The sequence below is a fragment of the Eleutherodactylus coqui genome, chromosome 5, assembly GCF_035609145.1.
Source record: "Eleutherodactylus coqui strain aEleCoq1 chromosome 5, aEleCoq1.hap1, whole genome shotgun sequence".
NCBI classification, from domain to species: domain Eukaryota; kingdom Metazoa; phylum Chordata; class Amphibia; order Anura; family Eleutherodactylidae; genus Eleutherodactylus; species Eleutherodactylus coqui.
This window is the reverse complement of record NC_089841.1, coordinates 27,206,213-27,228,771: the sequence shown is the minus strand read 5'-3', so window position 1 is coordinate 27,228,771 and position 22,559 is coordinate 27,206,213. Positions and strand designations below refer to the sequence as shown.

Genomic DNA, 22,559 nt, shown 5'->3' with positions numbered 1-22,559 from the left:
TATATACAGGATTAAAACTTGGGGTGCACAACCCATTTAGACCAACCACCTATGCCTTAGCTGAGCTCTTAGTCATGGCTGTGAGCCAAGAGTTTTATACATATGTTGTAACATTGAAGAGCCGGTCCGGCACAATAGTCCATATCAGGGAGCGAACATTTACATTCAAGCAACTCAGAAAGTGAAAATATAAATCTCAGATCGGGCGGATATTGTCAGTACAAATACATAAGATCAGACTTGGAATTCAGGGCTAACGGAACCCGGGCACACAACTCCATAATCAAGTACTAAAAGTTTCCTGTGCCAATCACCTCCCCAAGAGGGAAATTTAACTCTGTAATGCCTATAATGTACAAAGAACCTGAAAGGCACATCACAGCATTTCATCCACAACCTTTATAGCTAGAGATGAGCGAGCATACTCGCTAAGGCAAATTACTCAAGCGAGTATTGCCATTTCCGAATACATGCCGGCTCGTCTCAAAAGATTTGGGGAGCGGCGGGGGTGGGCAGTGAGTTGCAGGAGTGAGCATGGGGGAGCAGGGGGGAGAGAGAGATCTTCCCCCCGTTCCTCCCCGCTCTCCCCCCCGCCGGCCTCCGAATCCTTTGAGACGAGCGGGCATGTACTCAAAAATGGCAAAACTCGCTCGAGTAATTTGCCTTAGCGAGTTCTCTCGCTCATCTCTAATTATAGCCATTAGAGTGTTAATCCTCCCTCTTTTGGAAGTGATTGGCAAAGTAAACCTTCGCTACATGAGTTATCGGGCTGTGTGCCCCAAGTTGTATAGTCCTGTATAAATAAAGTCTGATATGTTACAGTGAAGTTGTAGAACCTTTCCCATGTGATCACAGCTGTATATTACTGTGTGCGACTCTTCCTAGTATATGACCCTATAGCGATGAGATGGAGGGGAGACGCCCTCGCTGGGCTCAGTGGTGGAATACGGTTCTTACAATTATCATCTATGAAAGGATCATTCTCAAAACCAAAAAATGTCCTAACAAATTCCACAAAAACCAGGATTCGCAGTGTGATTCTCCCCTCACTACTTAAACACATAGGGCCTCTTTCACACGGGCGCTGTGGTTTTTGTCTGGCCATGTTATGGCCACAGTGCAGCCGAAAATTGCATGAATGATAGGCAGCCGTGACCATATCACGGCTGCATCTCCCGTTTATGTGCCCATTCAGAGAAGCCTGGGTGCGGCATATACATGGAATACAACCGGCGGAGGGAGAGAGTTTAGCTCTGCTAAACTCCCTACCTCTCTCTGCCCCTTGCAGGCTGCCGGCAATGGAAGGGGGCGGGAGCTAGTGTGCTATTTTCCTGCCTAGTCTCGCCCCTTCCCTTTGCCAACAGCCAGCAAGGTGTGGAGAGGGGTAGGGAAGGGGGAGAGAGTTTAGCAGAGACACTGCTTAACTATCTACACCTACCTTTTTTACGGCCCCATAGGAGTCTATGGGGGCGTCCGGCGTATTCCAGCCAGAAAAGATAGGTCCAGAACTATCTTTCCCGGCCGGCGTAAAAATGACCGTCCGTAATGTGCATAATAGCCATTGGAAACCGAAGCCTCAGATGGTCACGTATATCGTCCGCCCGTGAAAACACGCCCGATATACGTTTGTATAATGGCTACCAGGTCTCCCTCATCTCCATCAGTTCTGAGGAAACATCACCTAAAGGAAGAAGAAAGATCGGCCCAAATACAAACATGTAAGTTATACAAGTAAACTTTTATCAACAGTTAGAAACAAGTTTAGAGACGCAGTTATATGTATCAGTGTGAAATATTCTATGTACACGGCTGATATAAAGGTGGGTTATCTGGATGCTATTTGTTTCTGGATAACAGATGTTTATTGGTAATTACATACATTTTTTATTTATCACTTAACATTTCCCACATTCTGAACAAGAAAACGGCTTCTCTCCTGATTTACTTTTCTGATGTGTAACACGGTCTGATTGCACTGCAAAACATTTCCTACATTCTGATCAAGAAAACAGCTTCTCCACTGTGTGAATTTTCTGATGTCTAACAAGGCTTATTTTCCTTGCGAAACATTTCCCACATTCTGAACAAGAAAAAGGCTTCTCTCCTGTGTGAATTCTCTGATGTTTTACAAGGACTGATTTTTCTGCAAAACATTTCCCACATTCTGGACAAGAAAAAGGCTTCTCACCTGTGTGAAATCTCTGATGTTTTACAAGGATTGATTTTTCTGTAAAACATTTCCCACATTCTGAACAAGAAAACGGCTTCTCTCCTGTGTGAATTCTCTGATGTCTAGCAAGGCTTTTCCTTGCAAAACATTTCCCACATTCTGCACAAGAAAATGGTTTCTCTCCTGTGTGAATTCCCTGATGCCGAACTAGCTTTGTTTTTTCTGCAAAACATTTCCCACATTCTGAGCAAGAAAACGGCTTCTCTCCTGTGTGAATTTTCTGATGTCTAACAAGGCTTTTTTTGCTTGGGTAACATTTCCCACATTCTGAACAAGAAAACGGCTTCTCTCCTGTGTGACTTCTCTGATGTTCAACAAGGTGTGATTTTTCTGCAAAACATTTCCCACATTCCGAACAAGAAAACGGCTTCTCTCCTGTGTGACTTCTCTGATGTTTAACAAGGTGTGATTTTTCTGCAAAACATTTCCCACATTCTGAACAAGAAAACGGCTTCTCTCTTGTGTGACTTCTCTGATGTTTAACAAGGCTTGATTTTTCTGCAAAACATTTCCCACATTCTGAACAAGAAAACGGCTTCTCTCCTGTGTGACTTATCTGATGTCTAACAAGGCTTATTTTCCTTGCGAAACATTTCCCACATTCTGAACAAGAAAATGGTTTCTCTCCTGTGTGAATTCCCTGATGCTGAACTAGCTTTGTTTTTTCTGCAAAACATTTCCCACATTCCGAACAAGAAAACGGCTTCTCTCCTGTGTGAATTTTCTGATGTCTAACAAGGCTTATTTTCCTTGCGAAACATTTCCCACATTCTGAACAAGAAAACGGCTTCTCTCCTGTGTGACTTATCTGATGTTTAACAAGGTCCGATTTTTCTGCAAAACATTTCCCACATTCCGAACAAGAAAACGGCTTCTCTCCTGTGTGAATTCTCTGATGTTTAACAAGGTTTGATTGCACTGTAAAACATTTCCTACATTCTGAACAAGAAAAAAGCTTCTCTCCTGTGTGAATTCTCTGATGTCTAACAAGGGTTATTTTACTTGTGAAACATTTCCCGCATTCTGAACAAGAAAACTGTTTCTCTTTTGTGTGAGATTCTTGATGTTGCATTAAAAGTATTTTGTGATAAAAGCATTTCCCACATTCTGAACAAGAAAATGGCTTCTCTCCTGTGTGACTTCTCTGATGCTGAACTAGCCATACTTTCTGTGCAAAACATTTCCCACATTCTGAACAAAAAAACGGCTTTTCTCCTGTGTGAATTCTCTGATGCTTAATAAGGACTGATTTTTCTGCAAAACATTTCCCGCATTCTGAACAAGAAAACGGCTTCTCTCCTGTGTGGCTTCTCTGATGTTTAACAAGGTTTGATTTCCTTACAAAAGATTTCCCACATTCTAAACAAGAAAATGGCTTCTCTCCTGTGTGAGTTCTCAGATGTCTAACAAGGACTGATTTATATCTAAAACATTTCCCACATTGTAAACAAGAAAACGGCTTTTCTCCTGTGTGAATTCTCTGATGTTTAATAAGGACTGATTTTTCTGCAAAACATTTCCCGCATTCTGAACAAGAAAACGGCTTCTCTCCTGTGTGGCTTCTCTGATGTTTAACAAGGTTTGATTTCGCTACAAAAGATTTCCCACATTCCGAACAAGAAAACGGCTTCTCTCCTGTGTGACTTCGCTGATGTGTAACAAGATGTGATTTCTCTGTAAAACATTTGCCACATTCTGAACATGAACAGGACTCCTCCCCTGTGTGAGAACTTTGATGTTGTCCTGTTCTGTGACATTTCTCCTGCTTATCGGCCTGTGATGGACCAGAAGATGGGACCTGTACAAGAGGATCAGATGATGTATCTTTGCTGTAAAGGGCTGAGGAGATATCTGGGATAATGGCAGGTTCCTCATATGTATCTTGTGTGATACCACAATCCTCTGCTTTACAATCTGCAGATATCAGACGTCCCTCTGAGCTCCCGATACCTTCATCTGCCAAGAATAAAGCAGATTCTTTAATACTAAAAAATTTACAAATGTTATAAAATATCAGTATCTAATAACAAGTCATGTAGCAAAATCTAATTATCATCTAAGGGTGCTTTTACACAGGCTGACAGCCGCTAGAGTAAACACTGAAAAGAGCCATTACGGATGACTGTCAGCCCATGTAAACACGGGTCCTGACAGAGCAAGTAAGGGAGAAAAGTTCACTTGGCGAAGTTGCTTGGTTTGCAGCTCACTTAAAGACCAAGAGATTGTCAGTGTAGAAAACATGACCAAAACTCCTCCCTCCCCGGCTCCAGCGTTCACTGTAGTCTGAGTGACTACGCCAGGGAAAAGAAGTGAGGTGACGTTGTGAGCCTGTGAGTGAGATGATGGGGACTGTTTTCAGGACCTTGGAGGATTATAGGGACTATTTGGGTAATATGGAAGGATGATGGAGCCGCTTGTAGAGTTGTTGTATTCCACATTATTCACTTGTTACCTGCAATACAAATTTTTAGTACCGTAAACTCCCTCTTCCTTCCCTGCCCCTCGTAATTCCTCCCCTCTCCCAGAACACAACTGTTCCAATGAACATTAGGCACTCACCTCTAAGCAGATCCGTATTAAGGAGACCAAAGGCATGCAGCCATTTGAGCCATATGTAGTATTTCTGTAACGTTTTCCTTTTGCAATAAACACCTTTTTTCCACATTAGAATTAGAGTGACTTGTCTGTGAGTCCGGTCAGATCAGGAGGGTCTCATCCAGCTGGTGCTGTGCTATTAATTTTCTGGCTAAGTATAGTAGTCTAGCTACTGACAGTTTCTCATTCACATAACCCAGAACGCCTGCCAGCGGGGTAAATTCTAATGTACATACACACTATGGATCAGACTGCATACCTCGGACCAATATTTTTGTAGTTCTGGACAGCGCCACATCATATGTATAAGGTCTGCTGTGTGGATCTTGCATCTATTACACAGAGGGGTGTCTCTCAGACCCATACCGTATAGGAACGCTGGAGTGCGATACACTCTATGTAACAAATATATTTGTGATCCATGGGACTCACTCAGAGACAGCTTGGGAGTCATCTGTGATATTTCCTCCCACAGTGATTCTTCAATAGCACCTATATCTTCCTCCCATTTGCTCCTTGTTGCCAGAGGATGGAACAAATTAATCTGTATATAGGAATATATGTGTGATATCTTCCCCTTTGTAATGGTTGATCCACCTATAATCTCTGCTAGTAGGAATTTTCCAAATTCTAGGTCATCCAGGCCCTTCTCCATCTGAAAGGTGTGTGAGTTGTAGATACTTAAAAAATTGCATGTGCGGCAGACCATATTCATCTCTCGGCTGCTCAAAGGATTTTATATTTGCCCCAGTCACTATCTGGGACAATCGTCTAATCTCTCTATCTTTCCACCCTTGAAAGCCCTCCGGCTTTTCTAACTCCTGTAACTTCGGATTGTCCCAGATAGGAGTGTAGTGCGTAGAGCCCTTGACTCCCATTATCTCTCTAACCTTCCACCAAACCTTATGCATAAGAACTAAAGTTGGAAAATTCTGGGTGTTACAGCGGAATTTGAGACTATCTGGGGACTCAAACAGATGTGCATTACTAAAATAGATTTTTGGGAGTCGAAAACTCCAATCACTAGTATCCTCTGATTTCCTTCCCTTGAAGAGTTGTATTTGCGATGCCAGAAAAAATTATGTAGGATTAAGCAGTGCAAGTCCCCCCTCTCCCTTAGGATTACATAGTGTCTCCAATCTAATTCTAGGCCCTTTTTCTTTCAAAATCAAGTCTCTAAACAGTCGGCTGACCCTATAGAAGAGGCTCTGCGTAAGCCAGTGAGGCGAGTTATGAAGTAGATACAGCAATTGCGGCATCCAAACCATCTTAATGATGTTCACTTTTCCTATAATCGTTACGGGAAGTTTATACCGGACACAATGGTTTTTCCTAAATTTCACCAATAAGGGGTCTAGATTCAATTTTCCATATTCCAAGACGTGCCTTGAGACTTTGACTCCCAAGTACATAACAACAGACTTGCATTGTATAGAGGTCCTATTTTCCTCCACCTCTAGATTAGGGTCATCTACTGGCAGTATATCAGATTTGCTCCAATTAATTGTCAGACCAGAAAACGAACCGTATTGTCTGATCAGAGACATTGCAACATCCAACAATTTACCATCACCCAGAAATAGAAGCAAATCATCTGCATCTAGTGCCACTTTTTCCTCCAATTGCCCTCTTCTAAACCTTATCAACTTTGGGCAAGATCTCAGAACACTGGCAAGGGGTTCAATCACCAATGCAAAGAGGAGTGGAAAAGTGGACAACCTTGCCTTGTTCCTCTGCTTTATGAGTCTCATGAAGGACTAACCAAATCCCATCTTCTCCAATACTTCCCATAGAAAGGGCCATTCCACACCGTTGAATGCTTTAGCAGCGTCTAACGAGCATATTATTCTCTGCCCCATATTGTCCACTGGCAACTGAGGAGTAAGATATAGTCTCCTTATATTAATTGCCGTGGATCGAGCCGGGATAAATCCACTCTGATCTGGATGGATAAGAGTCATGACCACTTGTGAGAGTCTATTAGCCAAGACTTCTGATAGGAGCTTTACATTCACATTTAACTACGAGATAGGTCTTTATGATTCTGGCAGCAATGGGGCTTTCCCCGGTTTTCTGATAATCGTTGTTACTGTGTTCCGCATTGATGCTGGTAATTCTGTCTGTCACTCCACTTCTAATAGTACCTCCAGTAATTTTGGTAATAGTAGCCCCGCATATTGTTTGTACAACTCAACTGGAAGGCCGTTGTCCCCTGGTGACTTATTATTCTGCATTGATTCTAAGGCTTCCTTCAGCTCCCCCAACCCCACAGGAGAATCTAGAAATTCCCTATGTTCAGCAGTCAAGCTTGGCAATTCTATATCTGCCAAGTACTGCATGATTTGTTCTTTCGGGACTTCTCTGTGCCTGTCAAACTACTGCTAGCATATGTCCGGCCCGTTCACCCGCCTCAAAATAAGCCTGTTTTTTAAATTTACGCTTATGTGCTGCAGTCTCTAAGGTATACAGAGTCACTTGTTCCTGGGCTGCCTTCCAATGCTCAATCGCCTCTACTGTACCCATCTCCACAAACCTGGCCCCTCTATCTGTCAGCTGCTTTCTTAGCTCTTGACCCCGCTTTCTAGGTCTCCTTTTCATCTGTGTCACTCGCTGTAGAATACCCCTGTGATAGGCTTTCATCGCTTCCCATTGTACAGTAATAGTTGCAAAGCCTGCGTTTAACTCAAAGTATTCCTTCAGGGTTTCTCCCAGGTCTTGGTGTCCTATTATATTGAGCCAGTACGCATTAAACCTCCACAAGGGACACATAGGCGCACCACTTCCAGAATGTCGCACAACAATTTGCACTGGGGAGTGGTCAGACAATACCCTAGGAAGGCATCAGACCAATTGTACGCCCTCATATAGCAGAGTTTTGTCAATTGCCAAGTCAATTGGTTAGAGTCTGATATGTACTGGAATGGCATGAGTAGTATCTGACATCCATGTTCCTGGTACGCTACACGTCTAGTAGAAGTGTCTCCCCCAGTAAGCAACCCAGCGGAGTCAAACCTCCTCCGTCTGGTGGTCCCTGTGAGCGTAGTCTATCCAAATGGGGGTCAATTACTGAATTAAAGTCTCCCAGTATCAGGACATCTGGTGTCTCCGCTATAAAGCCCAGAATCTGTCACATAACCACATTGCTATAAGGAGGTGGAAGGTATATTGAGACAAGTAGGCAAACATAGTGAAATATTTTACAGTGAAGGCAGACAAAACAGCCCTCTGCGTCTATCCTCTGCGCAAAAGTCACAAACGGAATAGAATGATGAACAAGAATGCTAACCCCCCTGGAGGAAGTAGAGAACACGGAGTGAACATTGTGCCCTGCCCACCTAACTTTAAAGGAGGACAGCGAGTCTCACGAGAGATGCGTCTTTAATTGTCTGGAGTACCGCAAGACGCTTAAAGGGGTTGTCCCGCGGCAGCAAGTGCGTCTATACACTTCTGTATGGCCATAATAATGCACTTTGTAATGTACATTGTGCATTAATTATGAGCCATACAGAAGTTATAAAAAGTTTTATACTTACCTGCTCCGTTGCTGGCGTCCTCGTTCCCATGGAGCCGACTAATTTTCGCCCTCCGATAGCCAAATTAGCCGCGCTTGCGCAGTCCGGGTCTTCTGCAGTCTTCTATGGGGCCGCTTGTGTAGAATGCCGACTCCGTGTAGCTCCGCCCCGTCACGTGCCGATTCCAGCCAATCAGGAGGCTGGAATCGGCAATGGACCGCACAGAAGCCCTGCGGTCCACGGAGACAGAGGATCCCGGCGGCCATCTTCAGCAGGTAAGTATGAAGACGCCGGACCGCCGGGATTCAGGTAAGCGCTGTGCGGGTTGTTTTTTTAACCCCTGCATCGGGGTTGCCTCGCGCCGAACGGGGGGGGGGGGGGGGGGTTAAAAAAAAAAAAAAAACCGTTTCGGCGCGGGACAACCCCTTTAACCCCTTCATGACACAGACCCTTTTTTTTCATTTTCGTTTTTTCCTCCCCCCTAAAAAAAATAATAAATCATAATTCCTGTATTTATCCATCGACATCACTGTTTGAGGACTTGTTTTTTGCGGGACGAGTTGTAGTTTGCAATGGTGCTATTTAAAGTACCATATAATGTACTGAAAAACTTTTTAAAAATTCTAAGTGGAGTAAAATGAAAAAAAAAAAACGACATTCCGCCATCTCTCAGTGCGTCTTGTTTCTACGGCGTACAAACTGCAACAAAAGCGACATGATAACTTTATTCTATGGGTCGGTACGATTACTACGATACCAACTTGTATTGTTTTTTTTTTACTATACTACTCTTTTTTTTTCCAAAGACATTTAATTTTTTTCAATTATTTTCTGCGGTCATCTTGTGCGCGCAATAACTTTTTCCGTCGACGTAGTTGTGCGAGGGCTCATTTTTTGTGGGATGTCCTGAAGTTTCCGTTAATTTGGAATACATACGACTTTTTGATCGCTTTTTATTGCGTTTTTTCTAGGAAACGGTGACTGAAAAAGTGCATTTCTGGCGTTCTTTATTTTTTTTTTTCGGACGACGTTCACCGTGTGGGGTAAATAATGTGCTACTTTGCTAGAGCGGACTTTTACGTACGCGGCGATACCAGATATGTATTTTTATTTTATGATTTAGATTTTTTAATTATAGATATGGCCAAAGGGGGGTGATTTCAACTTTTATTACTTTTTTTTTTTTTACAACTAAAAAAAAACTTTATTGATCTTTTTATTTTACTTTCAAGTCCCCCTGGGGGACTATAATATGTGATGCTTTGATCGCTCCTGCAGTATGACATAATGCTATAGCATTACGTCATACTGCAATTTCACAGGCCACCCCCCGGGGAGTGGGGGTTAATAGCCGCTGATGCCCGCACTGTATGAAGAGAGATTGCCCCTGGAGTGGGAAGGGGTTAACCGGATCACCTCGTATATTCCACGATATAATCGTAAATGTATCAGCCATTTCTCAGTAAATGGGTATGAATAGAAGGCGTCTCCTCCATCAAGAATCCAGCGCTCCCCCAGAATCCCATCATCTTCCCCCAACATGACAGCTTGTTCATATACCGGTTTCTATCAGCACAAGAGAGATAACAAACATTTAACAGAAACATTCCCCACTAAAATCTTGCTGGTCTGTAAAAATTCCCACAGACCGGGACACCAGTCCACCGAGCCACAAAAAGTGGCGCTTTGTTCATAGCTGTAAAACTACAACAATTTACCTTCTGAAGAGAAACAGTAGAAATAAAGAGAAAAAAATACATGAAAAAGCAAAAAATGCCCGCTTCCTCCGGGAACCATTCCCTCATTCGTTAGATAACAGAACTTCAGCTTCTCTCTCCGCCAGTTTTCCCGGGTAATAAAAAGGAAGGAAAATAAGTATTGAGCAGCTTCTTCTCCATCGGCCATTGATGTTCGGCTCCTCCAGGCGGCGCGGTGAGTGCGAGGCACTTCGTATTGCAGCTTCTCCAGCTGGGCTGACGCGATTTTAGGGCTATCAAAGACCTGCGTTTCCCCTAGTGCTGCCCCTCCCAATCTGGAGGGATTCAGCATCGCAGCTCGGTGTGCGCAGCTCTCGCAGACGTTTCTTAACATCTAGGAAAGTCCCTCTTTTCTTTTGTATTTCCACCGAGAAAACAGGAAAAAAAGAAATTCTGGCGCCATTAACTCTGATGTCTCCTTTCTCCCTGCCACAACGCAATATGGCGTCTCAATCTTTGAAATGTAGGAGCTTCATAAGTACCGGTCGTGGCGGGGTCCTTGGGGGAGGGGTCTTGTGGGGACACGATGAGCTTGTTCTATTGCAAACATTGGCGAGGATTCTTTTCCGAATAAATCCAATAGCCAAGATTCAAAGCATTCAGATGGGTTGTTGCCTTCCATTTTCTCCGGTAGCCCCACTATGCGCACAATATTTCTTCTGGAGCGATTTTCTAAATCATCTATCTTGGCAGGCAGAGATGTTATACTCTGGGCATTATTCGTCACTTGGCGTTGGGTAGCACTTGGTCTTCTATCTCACTAATCCTCCCTTCTGCTGCGGTCAATTTTTTGAAATTTTTTGCACGTCTTGCCAAAGTAGCCCCATATGCTCTTGTAAAGTGCCAAACTGCTGGTATAGTGCCTGTACAGTGTTAGTACATTTAGTGACAGCTCAAAGTATATCTTGCAGTGTGGGCTCTGCTACATAAGAGGTTGTTGCTTGCACAGTCTCTGTATGTGTCAGTCTGCTCTCCCCCTGTGTGTCTGACCTCGTTCCCCCACTCTCTCCATCTCCTTCAGCATGGTGTGTGCAGAAGGACTCACTCGTGTCATATTACTCCCTCCCCGTCCTCCTATTATCTCTAGCTCCTGTAGCAGACATGGGGTCTTCTCTAGTATATCTTGCTAGTTTCACAGCTGTTTCTCTGCTCCACTCTGACTGCTGTGTGTGGTCTCCTGGTGGTGTGTGCTCCTGCTCTGCACATGGGGCAGCGCCATCTTGAATCTGCCAGCTGCCTGACTTTCCACTCCTTTCCTTCTCCTTGTGGCGGTCATGACTAACTGCAGTGACTGGACGGCTTCCAGGGTGCTCAGGCTGCAAGGGGAATCCCTGCAGCAGGTAAATAGTAAAATATCCCTGGTTACAGGATAGATAGCAGGATGTCTTCCGTGGAGCAGTGACCACTTGCTGCCACTCACATCCCTGGCTTGGCTCCGCGCCCCCGATATATTCTGCTGTTTAGTTTGATCTGGGTCCCATACGATTCTAGTTATACCACTTATTAGAGCATCAGAGGGAGTCACATTACTAACTGAGGCCACACCAGCGGGCACTATTATGTAGTTGGGGGGCACTGGGAAGATCACCAGTGGATGCAGCAGCTTGTTGTGGAGAGTAAGCTAAATTCATTCCTTCCTTCTTTCCGCAACTTCAATATTTAATTCTAAAAACTGAATATTTACGATGCATGACGTAGTTCTTTTCTTAGAACCGATAAAGCCTAGGAAAATCATCTGTATACTAAGGAGAATCCACCTCACCTCTATGTGTATATACTGAGGAGAATCTACCTCACCTCTATGTGTATATACTAAGGAGAATCTACCTCACCTCTATGTGTATATACTGAGGAGAATATACCTCACCTCTGTGTGTATATACTGAGGAGAATCTACCTCACCTCTATGTGTATATACTAAGGAGAATCTATCTCACCTCTATGTGTATATACTGAGGAGAATCTACCTCACGTCTATGTGTATATACTGAGGGGAATCTACCTCACCTCTATGTGTATATACTGAGGGGAATCTACCTTACCTCTGTGTGTATATACTGAGGAGAATCAACCTCACCTCTATGTGTATATACTGGAAAAATCTACCTCACCTCTATGTGTATATACTGGAAAAATCTACCTCACCTCTATGTGTATATACTAAGGAGAATCTATCTCACCTCTATGTGTATATACTAAGGAGAATCTATCTCACCTCTATGTGTATATACTGAGGAGAAAATACCTCACGTCTATGTGTATATACTGAGGGGAATCTACCTCACCTCTATGTGTATATACTGAGGGGAATCTACCTCACCTCTATGTGTATATACTGAGGAGAATCTACCTCACCTCTATGTGTATATACTAAGGAGAATCTATCTCACCTCTATGTGTATATACTGAGGAGAATCTACCTCACGTCTATGTGTATATACTGAGGGGAATCTACCTCACCTCTATGTGTATATACTGAGGGGAATCTACCTTACCTCTGTGTGTATATACTGAGGAGAATCAACCTCACGTCTATGTGTATATACTGAGGGGAATCTACCTCACCTCTATGTGTATATACTGAGGAGAATCTACCTCACATCTATGTGTATATACTGAGGGGAATCTACCTCACCTCTATGTGTATATACTGAGGGGAATCTAACTGACCTCTAAGTGTATATACTGAGGAGAATCTACCTCACCTCTGTGTGTATATACTGAGAAAAATCTACCTCACCTCTATGTGTATATACTGGAAAAATCTACCTCACCTCTATGTGTATATACTGAGGAGAATCTACCTAATTTCTATGTGTATATACTGAGAAAAATCTACCTCACCTCTATGTGTATATACTGAGGAGAATCTACCTCACCTCTATGTGTATATACTGAGGAGAATCTACCTCACCTCTATGTGTATATACTGAGGAGAATCTACCTCACCTCTATGTGTATATACTGAGGAGAATCTACCTCACCTCTATGTGTATATACTGAGGAGAATCTACCTCACCTCTATGTGTATATACTGAGGGGAATCTAACTGACCTCTATGTGTATATACTGAGGAGAATCTACCTCACCTCTATGTGTATATACTGAGGAGAATCTACCTCACCTCTATGTGTATATGCTGAGGAGAATCTACCTCACTTCTCTGTGTATATACTCGATCGAGTAGCAGCCTTAAACGAGCGTGCTCGCTCATCTCTACTACTAACACATTATGTGAATGTTAGATGTCAGCAGTGTCATTTATATTCACTTGCTGAGAATGCCTATCAGAAATATCATGCTATATAGGGTTTAGCTCAGATATTGCATCTTGCTACAGTAATCCGCTTGAACCATTATCACGTTTGATGGTCTTTGCTGTGCAGATGCGCACTATATTTCAATCAGTGCTCTAGGACTAACAGAGACTCTCTAGGGACCATAGGGTGAAAACAGATCTGTGGTTTGGTTATAAGAGGGCATGTTTCTCGCATGATGTGGTATATATGCAAATGAGCAATCAATCAATACATACACCTCTATTACAGGGTGGTGACGCTATAAACTCAATAGTGAGCCCCTAGAGTAAAGTATCATCCTTTGGTCCCCTTTCTGGTGTTAAAGGTTATCTCCTAAGCCAGTAGCACAATGGAGCTTCCAGTGCACTTATGAAAAGAGAAATCTAGGTATTCATACAATGGGATTAATGATGTGATATAGGGTTTAGTTATTGGTGATTGTGCCGAACCTAATGATGTAGATATGAAGTAAAGCATCCCTAACATACATTCTAATCACTTACCTACAGTCTATTACAGTGAGAAGGTGGAAGTAATATTCTCAGAACTAGAATATCTAAGATCTAGAATATCGTTAGCAAAGAGTTATTACCTTTTTTTTTTCCAATAAGTTAGGTTTTAAATTCCTCTCAGTGAGGTCTTTAGATAATTTAGGATTTTTTTTGCCACAGTGATTACTGAGTAGAAACAAGACGCTCTTGGGGTTTTTTGCCTTCCTCTGGATCAACACAGGAGGATAGACAGGCTGGACTAGATGGACATTGTCTTCATTCAGCCTAATGAACTATGTTACTATGTTACTATGTACCCTAATAAGGCCGAATTTCGTTTTTTTTTCCCATTCCACTTTACTTTATATAGTACATTAAATAGCAACACTGAAAAATACAACCCGTCCCACAAAAACCAGCCTTCGCACAGATACACCGATGGATACATAAAAGAGTTAGGATTTATTTAAGAAGAAGGGAGGAAAAACTAAAAATGGAAAAAAGAGAAAAAGGGCCGATTCCGCAAGGAGCTAAGGATGGTTCTGGGGCTCTATTTGGGTACTGAGCCTGGTTCTGGTGTTACATCTATGTACATCACCAAGCATGCTTTTGGTCCCTTAATCCCTTCATGACACGGCCTATTTTGGGCTTAAGGATGCAACGATTTTTGGCGGATTTTTATCTCCATTTTTCAAAAGCCATAATTTTTTTACTTTTTCGTCGACGCGGCCGTATGAGGGCTTGTTTTTTGCGTGGCGAACTGTAGTTTTTATCTGTGCCACTTTGGGGAATATACAGCTTTTTTGATCACTTTTATTGCATTTTTTGGGAGGCAAAATGCTAAAAATTACCATTTTGCCTCTGCTTTTTTGTGGGTTTTTTACGCTTTTTGTCATCCAGAATAAAAAGCATATTCAACTTTTTGTACAGACCGTTACGGACGTGCCGATACCAAATATGAGCCATTTTGATTTTTTTTTAACCGTTTTTTATACTAATTTGAGAAAAAGCATAAAAAGGGGAGTTTTTTTGGTTGTTTTTTTTTTTTTTTAAACAATTTGTGTCCCTCTGGGCACATACAGCACAGCACTGATGATCGCTGTGATAAGGCATGGCAGGGATACTGCCATGCCATATTGCTTATTTGGCGATCATAGGCTCTGGCAACACAGGACGTCGGTATCTGGCGTCCTGTTGCATGGCAACAGGCCGGGCTCTCTGCGATTATATCGCGAGAGCCCGGCAACTACACAGAGGGAATGCACTCCCTCTGTGAACCCTTCCCATGCCACAATCTATATAGATCGCGGCAGGGAAGGGGTTAACAGCGGGGGGCGCATCTCCAATGCACCCCCGCTGCTGCAGCGGGAGGCTGGCTATGACTGACAGCCGGTTCCCGCTGCGGGATAGCGCAAGATCACGACTGATGATGTATTCCTATGACGTAAGGGTACGTCATTTTGCGGGAAGTATCCTGCTGCCAGGACATACCCTTATGTCATGGGGAGGGAAGGCGTTATTTATGTTATGACCTTGGTTCTGGTATTGTATTTATGTATTAAGGTTGGTTCTGGGGCTTTATTTCCAGCTAAATAGATAACTAAGGATGCAAGGACACATTGTGGCCGGTCACACACCACCAGACCGTGCCCACCGACTGCGGCCAGTCACCATGTAATTATGCCAGTATTTTATGTGGCCAATTGTACTGTGTGTTTCCACTCTTTGGGTTCGTTCACACACGGCAGATTTTGATGCAGGTATACCCCAAAATCTGCATGACAATCCACAGTATATGGTGTGAGTTTTGACCCAGATCCACAGCGGATTTCACTCTTTTGATTGAAGAAATGAAGTCTGATGCAAATCTGCATCAAAATACGGATTTTGCTCAGCAGAAGAGCCACATGTGAACGCACCTTTACGTTGGGCCGTTACTAATAGACCTGTGATATTATCCTGCCCCCAGGCTAAAGTTTACCAACCAGCCCCTGACCATTACACAGAGCTGCCATGAGACATATTGGGCTCCCATATAGTGAGATTTATGAGAGCCCCAGGGGACGGGTGGGGGATGGTGTTGGAGTCTTTAGTAGGAGGTGGGGAGCAGAATAGCCAGCGGGAAGCAGAGTAACCGTCAATGACCACAGGGGGGCTCCTTAAAGGGATCCACCCCCGAGATATAATTCATACTGCTAGTGTGCAGAGTGCTGGCGATCACTGACTTGGCTCAGGACATATTGATATCTTTATTGACAGGCAGGCAGCAGCCAGCAATCAGCGGGGGCCTCTGTAACCATTTATCCTGCCCTGATGGCGGTCCGGCCATTAGACTCTTCTTGATTCTAAACAAACTCTTTGGAGCCATTAGAGAACACATCTGTAAGCCGTTACTTTATCTCCAACCCCCTTATAATCATCTCAGACGTTATATTAGGATGGAACTACTCGGAATCTGTTTCCTAATTGTGCCCATTTATGGCAACTGGAAGAGTATTACGGTGAGATCACACACTGCGGGATTGTATAATCTACAGTACAATGTAAGGGAGGGGGATTCTAAGAAACCACATTCACTCACAGCTGAGAGATAAGATGTGACACCTGAAATATGATTTATCTGGTCGGCCATATTCAGATGGCTGAGTGCGAGTTGGGCTGAGAACTCCCATTGGACATCACATGGGCACATACGGACTGTGTGCTGCCCCATGCTGGCAGGCAGTAGACATTGCATGTCTGATTCTGGTCCGGGAATCAAACCAGAATAGGACATGCTGTGAACCACATAAAAACATGTTAATGTTAATACCCCAATTGGCTATAAAGAGTATAAGTGCGGTCTATGTAATACATGGACAGAAGTCAGATGGGAAACAGTGGCTGTCTGAGTGGGATCTTCATGATGATCAGCACCTCGGTGTCTTCCTGCCAAGTCTCTGGTGAGCGACATCCCTGACACTGATAGCACTAGACTTACATCCTCTAAAGAATCCTCTGTTCTTTGGGTCTATGTCTGCACATTCTGGATTCTGTTATCGGGGTCTTTGCCTCCATCTTCAGTATTGTGTTAGCACACAGCAGCTTGATGTCAGTCTAATAGGAATTAATGGTTCCTCCAAACCCTTTTACATGTCCTGATCATCAGGCACGAACATTCGTACACCTGATCGTCAGGTTATGAAAAAGGGACATCCCTGAGCGGACATACTAGTGACACTCGCTTATCACCTGATCGATGATTTTCAGCTTTACATCTCTCCATATTACCGAGCAGATGACCAGCCGGCCTATGTGCATCAGCCATCAGACTAAAGATCATTCGTTCCCATAGCAGCGATTCTTGGCCCGTGTAAAACAAAAAGTAATCCAGCAGCGACTGACCTGCCTACTGATCAGCGCTGGTTACATCAGATCTAGAGTTGGTCAGTGTAAAAGGACCCTTAGTACCGGAGCTGGAAAACCATTTCTCCCCCATCAGTACAGACATCATATAATGAATAGTGGTACAACATCCAATGAAAATAAAAAACTACATCCAGCGCATCTTTATAGTCATAATGGACATCATGTCATAATGGACATCATGACTATAAAGATGTGTATATCTGTTTGGTTGTATCTTACTTGAAAAAGTCGCTGAGTGCGACAAAACGTGTTGTAATAAAAACCTCTCTAATACTTTGCTGAAGGATCGTAACAACTGTCTTCTCACGGGCGCTGGATGCAGTTTATTATTTTCATTGGATGTTGTACCACATTCTGCCTGCACTTGTGCAAAAGGCCTAATACTATTCAGCAGCTCTCCTGTGACCACAGGATAAGTAAGAAGACTGAGAGGATCCTGGATTGGTAATTACTATATGCCCAGCAGGATGTGGAATAGTAGTTCCCTCTCACATAGGTGTGTTTCATGTCCGTGCCGTAAATGCCCATCCTGTGTTATCACCTATAACGGTATCACATGTCAGCCATATTTAGTTTGTACTCCGGCTGAATGGGGAATATACAGCGGAAACTGACAGATCCCAGAGCTTATAAATCTACATAGCGATCAGCAGCCGCTGACCGAGTAGAATCTGTGACTCCTCTCTGCTGTATTTAGTGGTTACTACTCACCTGGGCGGTTACCTGTAGGAATCCCCTCTTTACACCGCTGATCGCCCCTCACATTTGTCTCTGTAGTATTAATATTGGTCAGATCTTCATCCCGATACAAAAGCTGTGAGACAAATATTGCAAAAGTCAGCAGACGGTTGGAGAAGTCATGTGGAAGGTTTTACATGACCAGAAAAGATCATTAATCATCATGACAACCAAAAATAACCGGACAGGAGTGGTTTTTTGTCATGTCAAAGTGGATGCACTTTTTAGGCTACTCCTTAAAGGGATTCGGTCACCCGGTTCATGAAGTTTGGCTTGGAGGGGGCCGTGCTGGCTTTTTCCTCTCGCATCACACAAACTGACAGCTCTCTCCCCTTCTGTGTATAGGAAGAGAGCCGTCACTGTATGCTGCAGGCGGGGAAAAGCCAGCACGGCCCCCTCCACGACTCAGAGCTCAACTCCAAGCCAAACCTCATGAACCCGGTGACAGAAGCCCTTTCATTCTATAATCTTGTAGCTGTGGTTGATTCTACATGATCATAATGTGCTTCACACTACTGCATTATATAACGGCCGTCCCTTTACAACAAAGTAACCGCAGGATAACAAATGCCTGTTTTCAGAATTAAGTGCGTTTGTCTTCCTGATTATCTGACAAGTGGATTTACTTTTTTTCTTACCTGTACTGACATTTATCTGGAATTTACGCCCAGATGTCTTGGTTTACTAGGTTATCGGACAAGTAATTCAGTTATGTTCTTATACGGACACTGTTCCTAATATTAATTAAGACTCACAGGTGTAACGGTTATGATTATCTGAATGTACAGAGACCATATATGTCACCATTACAGACTAAATGGGAAACCACTGGCTAACACTGAGATGGAGAAGGACTTGGGGATTGTAGTTTACTGAAAACTTAATTGGAGCAACCAATGTCAGACAGCTGCTGCCAAGGCAAATAGAATCATTGGGGGCATCAGAAGAGATCTAGGGGCACATGACAAGAACATTGTTGTTCCTCTTTACAAGTCTCTGGTCAGAGCACACATTGAATATTGTGCGATACATTACAAGCTCGGGCCGACGGATATCTCTGACTGTACCCCTCCGGCAAGATGGCTCCCATTAAACAAAATAAAATAGCCAACAAGCTGCAACAGTATGCTCGACACAGCGGCTTAGCGGACACCGGATCTAACGAGCCCTGCAGCCCACAAGGCACATCCCCTGCGGGAGCTGCCCCAGTTTCGCCTCCTGTGTCCGTCCCAACCATTGCTGATGTGTTGAAAGCAATTACGGAGTCCCGCTCTGCCCTGACAGAGAAAATCGATGCCTTGCAATCAGACTTTAGTCTGCTGAGAGCGGATGTTCAAACGCTGCGGGAACGCACGACCGAGATTGAGACCCGAGTCTCTGACCTGGAGGACACCACTACACTGCTCTCGGACGGGTGCAGACCCTTAGTATCAGCTTTACAGCACAGCAGAAGAAAATCGATGACATGGAGAACCGTCTGCGTCGGTGCAATCTCAGGTTCGTGGGACTGCCGGAGGGAGCAGAGGGCAAAAACCCCTGCGATTTCTTGGAGTCGCTCCTCAAGCAGGCATATGGCCCAGACTCCCTTTCGCCTCTGTTTTGTGTGGAAAGAGCCCACCGTATTCCATCTAAAGCCCCGCCACCTGGAGGACCCCCTCGCACCTTCATAGCTAAATTACTCAACTATAGGGACAGGGACAAAGTCTTGGCGCTCAACCGCATGAAAGATCCGCTGAAGGTCGGAGGGCAAACAGTCCGTATCTTCCCAGACTTTTCCCTGGAGGTGCAGCAGAGGCGACAAAAGTTCACAGAGGCAAAGAAAGCTCTGCGCGCTAAACAGCTTGTCTACGCCATGTTGTACCCTGCTAGGCTAAAAGTGATTAAGAACAATCGTTCCCATTTCTTCGAGAGTCCTGGAGATGTCCTAAATTGGCTCGAGCAAAATTGAATCCTGTTTGTGAGACATTACAAAATTGTTGCCGTGGCTGGCCTACTATCTCTTCTGTATACCAACAACTGAATAAGACTCTTACCCCTTTTCTTACCGCTTCCCATCCTTTCTTGCTTCCTTTCCCCTTTCTCACTTCTTCCCCCCTACCCACCTCCTTAGGCTCTTGGGCCAGCCACTTATGATACAACCGTTTTTGATATGTGATGTGGGTTGTTGTCAACTATGCTATTCCTCTCCTCTGATTTTCCCGGTGATTTGGCGATATTACTCTCTGTGGCCCTTCCCTGGTGGACCCCTCTTCGTGGCCAATGGCCTGAGGGAGCTCCCCTCCTAGGGCAATCAGCCTACATATCAGTAGCCTGTATTAAAGCCGGGTATATGAGAGCTGTGATACAGCCCACACCTACACAATTGTGTCTCATGCTCTTTCGCAGGGGGACCATATGACTATATTTGCTCTCTTTGTCTTAAGTTTCTCTGTTGGTTTTCTGGGGCAGGCCTAACGCCCCTCACAAAGTTTTGTATTATGGGATCCAAACCTGTCCTAAGTTCGGGGGGATGGGTAGGGTGGGAAGGGGTTTTTGTTATGGTTCACACATCTAAGATAACTATTCTGCTTTATTGTCCTTTTCTTTGGCGCTGCTCTTCTTTCAGTGTTATGCGGGTGTTCTGCACAAACAATGTCCAACTCTATGACAATGGCTAGTACGCATCTCAAGTTGATCTCCTGGAATGTTAGGGGCTTGAATTCCAAATTTAAAAGAGCCTTGGCTTTCAACTTTCTGAAAGTTCATTCTCCCCACATCATACTATTCCAGGAGACGCATTTGCAGGGCTCAAAGATACTGGCTCTTAAGAGGGCCAATATAGGCTCTGCGTATCACGCTACTTATTCCAACTATGCCAGAGGAGTTAGCGTGCTGGTAGCTAAATCAGCCCAATTTGTATTCCGACAAATCCACATTGATTCTGGGGGTCGGTTTCTGATCCTTCAGGGCACCTTTTATGGCCGGCTCCTCACGATAATCAATATTTATCTGCCGCCCCCCGCTGATGTTAAAATCCTTACTGACATAATGACCCAGGTGGTCTTGCTCGAACCCGCCCCAATAATATTTATGGGGGATTTCAATCTTATTTTAGATCCGGTGCGGGACCGTTTCACTCCAGCTGCTTCTATATCAACCAGATTGCTTATGTGGGCTGACTCCTACTTGCTGCAGGAAATATGGCGCCTGCGACACCCGCATGACACTGCTTATTCATGTCACTCCCTAACATATAATTCCTTTTCCCGTATCGACCTGTGTTTTGGCTCCCTGGACTGTCTCCCTATGGTGCGGGATATGTCCTACCTGCCCAGAGGTGTATCAGACCATTCCCCACTCCAGCTGGTCCTCGACCTTGGTGTGGAGGGCTCTCGCCCTTTGTGGAGACTAAGCCCCTTGTGGATGGCACAGGGAGAGATACATGAGTATGTTGAGCAGGAGGCAGGGATGTACTGGGAGATCAATGAGGGGACTGCCTCAGAACTGACTGTGTGGGATGCCTTTAAGGCCTTTACCAGGGGGTCTTTTACATCCGCCATTGCTGAATATAGAAGATCTCTGCAAGCTGCCCGATTGGACCTGGAATGCCGCCTTGTTGCAGCGGAAGCCAGGCACATAGCAGATCCTTCCCCAGAAGCCTATCTGGACTTAAATAACCTACGGCGGGAATACAAATTACTACTCGCTGAGTATACCAAAAGGAAGCTTTTTTACTCCCGTCACCAGGTCTTTGACCAGGGAGATAAGAACGGTCATTTGTTGGCCTATTTAACAAAGGAGGATCAGACATTGCCGCCAATCACGGTGGTGCGCGATGCTTCGGGGACTCTGGTGGATAATCCCAAACTGATCAATCTAACGTTTGCCCACTTCTATAGTAATCTTTATACTTCCAAACTTAGCTGCTCGGATGAACAGCTAATAGCTTACCTTGGTAATATCCCCTTCCCAGTGCTGAGCTAAAGTAGTGCCACTTATTTGGATGGGGACTTGAGTATAGAGGAGGTAATGGATGCTATCAAGTCACTCCCCAATAGGAAATCGCCAGGGTTGGATGGACTTCCTGGGGAATGGTATAAAAAGAATGCGGATTTCCTAGCTCCCCGACTTCTAACGCTATATAATTCTATTCTGCGTGATGGTGCCCTGCCGGACACCATGCGCAAGGCCATAATTGTCATGATTCCTAAAGCTGGAAAAGATCCTGCAGATTGTGGTTCCTATAGGCCCATCTCGCTTCTTAACAACGACGTTAAAATTTTGGCAAAAATACTAGCGATGCGCATAAACTCCATTCTTAAAGAGATTATACACCCTGACCAATCTGGCTTCATGCCTGGCAAAAGTACAGACATGAATCTAAGGCGGCTTTTTGACCATCTGACATATGAACACTCTAACTGTGGGAAACGCACCCTGGTATTTATAGACCAGGCAAAGGCCTTCGACTCAGTAGAGTGGAGGTACTTGTGGGCAGTGATGCAACGGTTTGGATTTGGGCCAGTATTTATTAGGTGGGTAAAGATCCT

At 44.2% G+C, this 22,559-nt stretch overlaps 1 protein-coding gene across 1 annotated transcript in view; it reads right to left on the bottom strand.

Moving 5' to 3' along the window:
* Window positions 1-1,719: 1,719 nt before the first annotated feature.
* The window catches only part of LOC136629098 (zinc finger protein 585A-like), a 45,087-nt gene continuing 24,247 nt past the window's right edge, over window positions 1,720-22,559 (bottom strand). The window contains exons 9-10 of the mRNA XM_066605231.1: window positions 18,004-18,106; window positions 1,720-4,186 (exon numbers count right to left, since the gene is read on the bottom strand). Coding sequence (XP_066461328.1) covers window positions 2,001-4,186; window positions 18,004-18,106 — 2,289 coding nt within the window. The 3' untranslated portion in view covers window positions 1,720-2,000. The remainder of the gene's footprint in view (window positions 4,187-18,003; window positions 18,107-22,559) is intronic.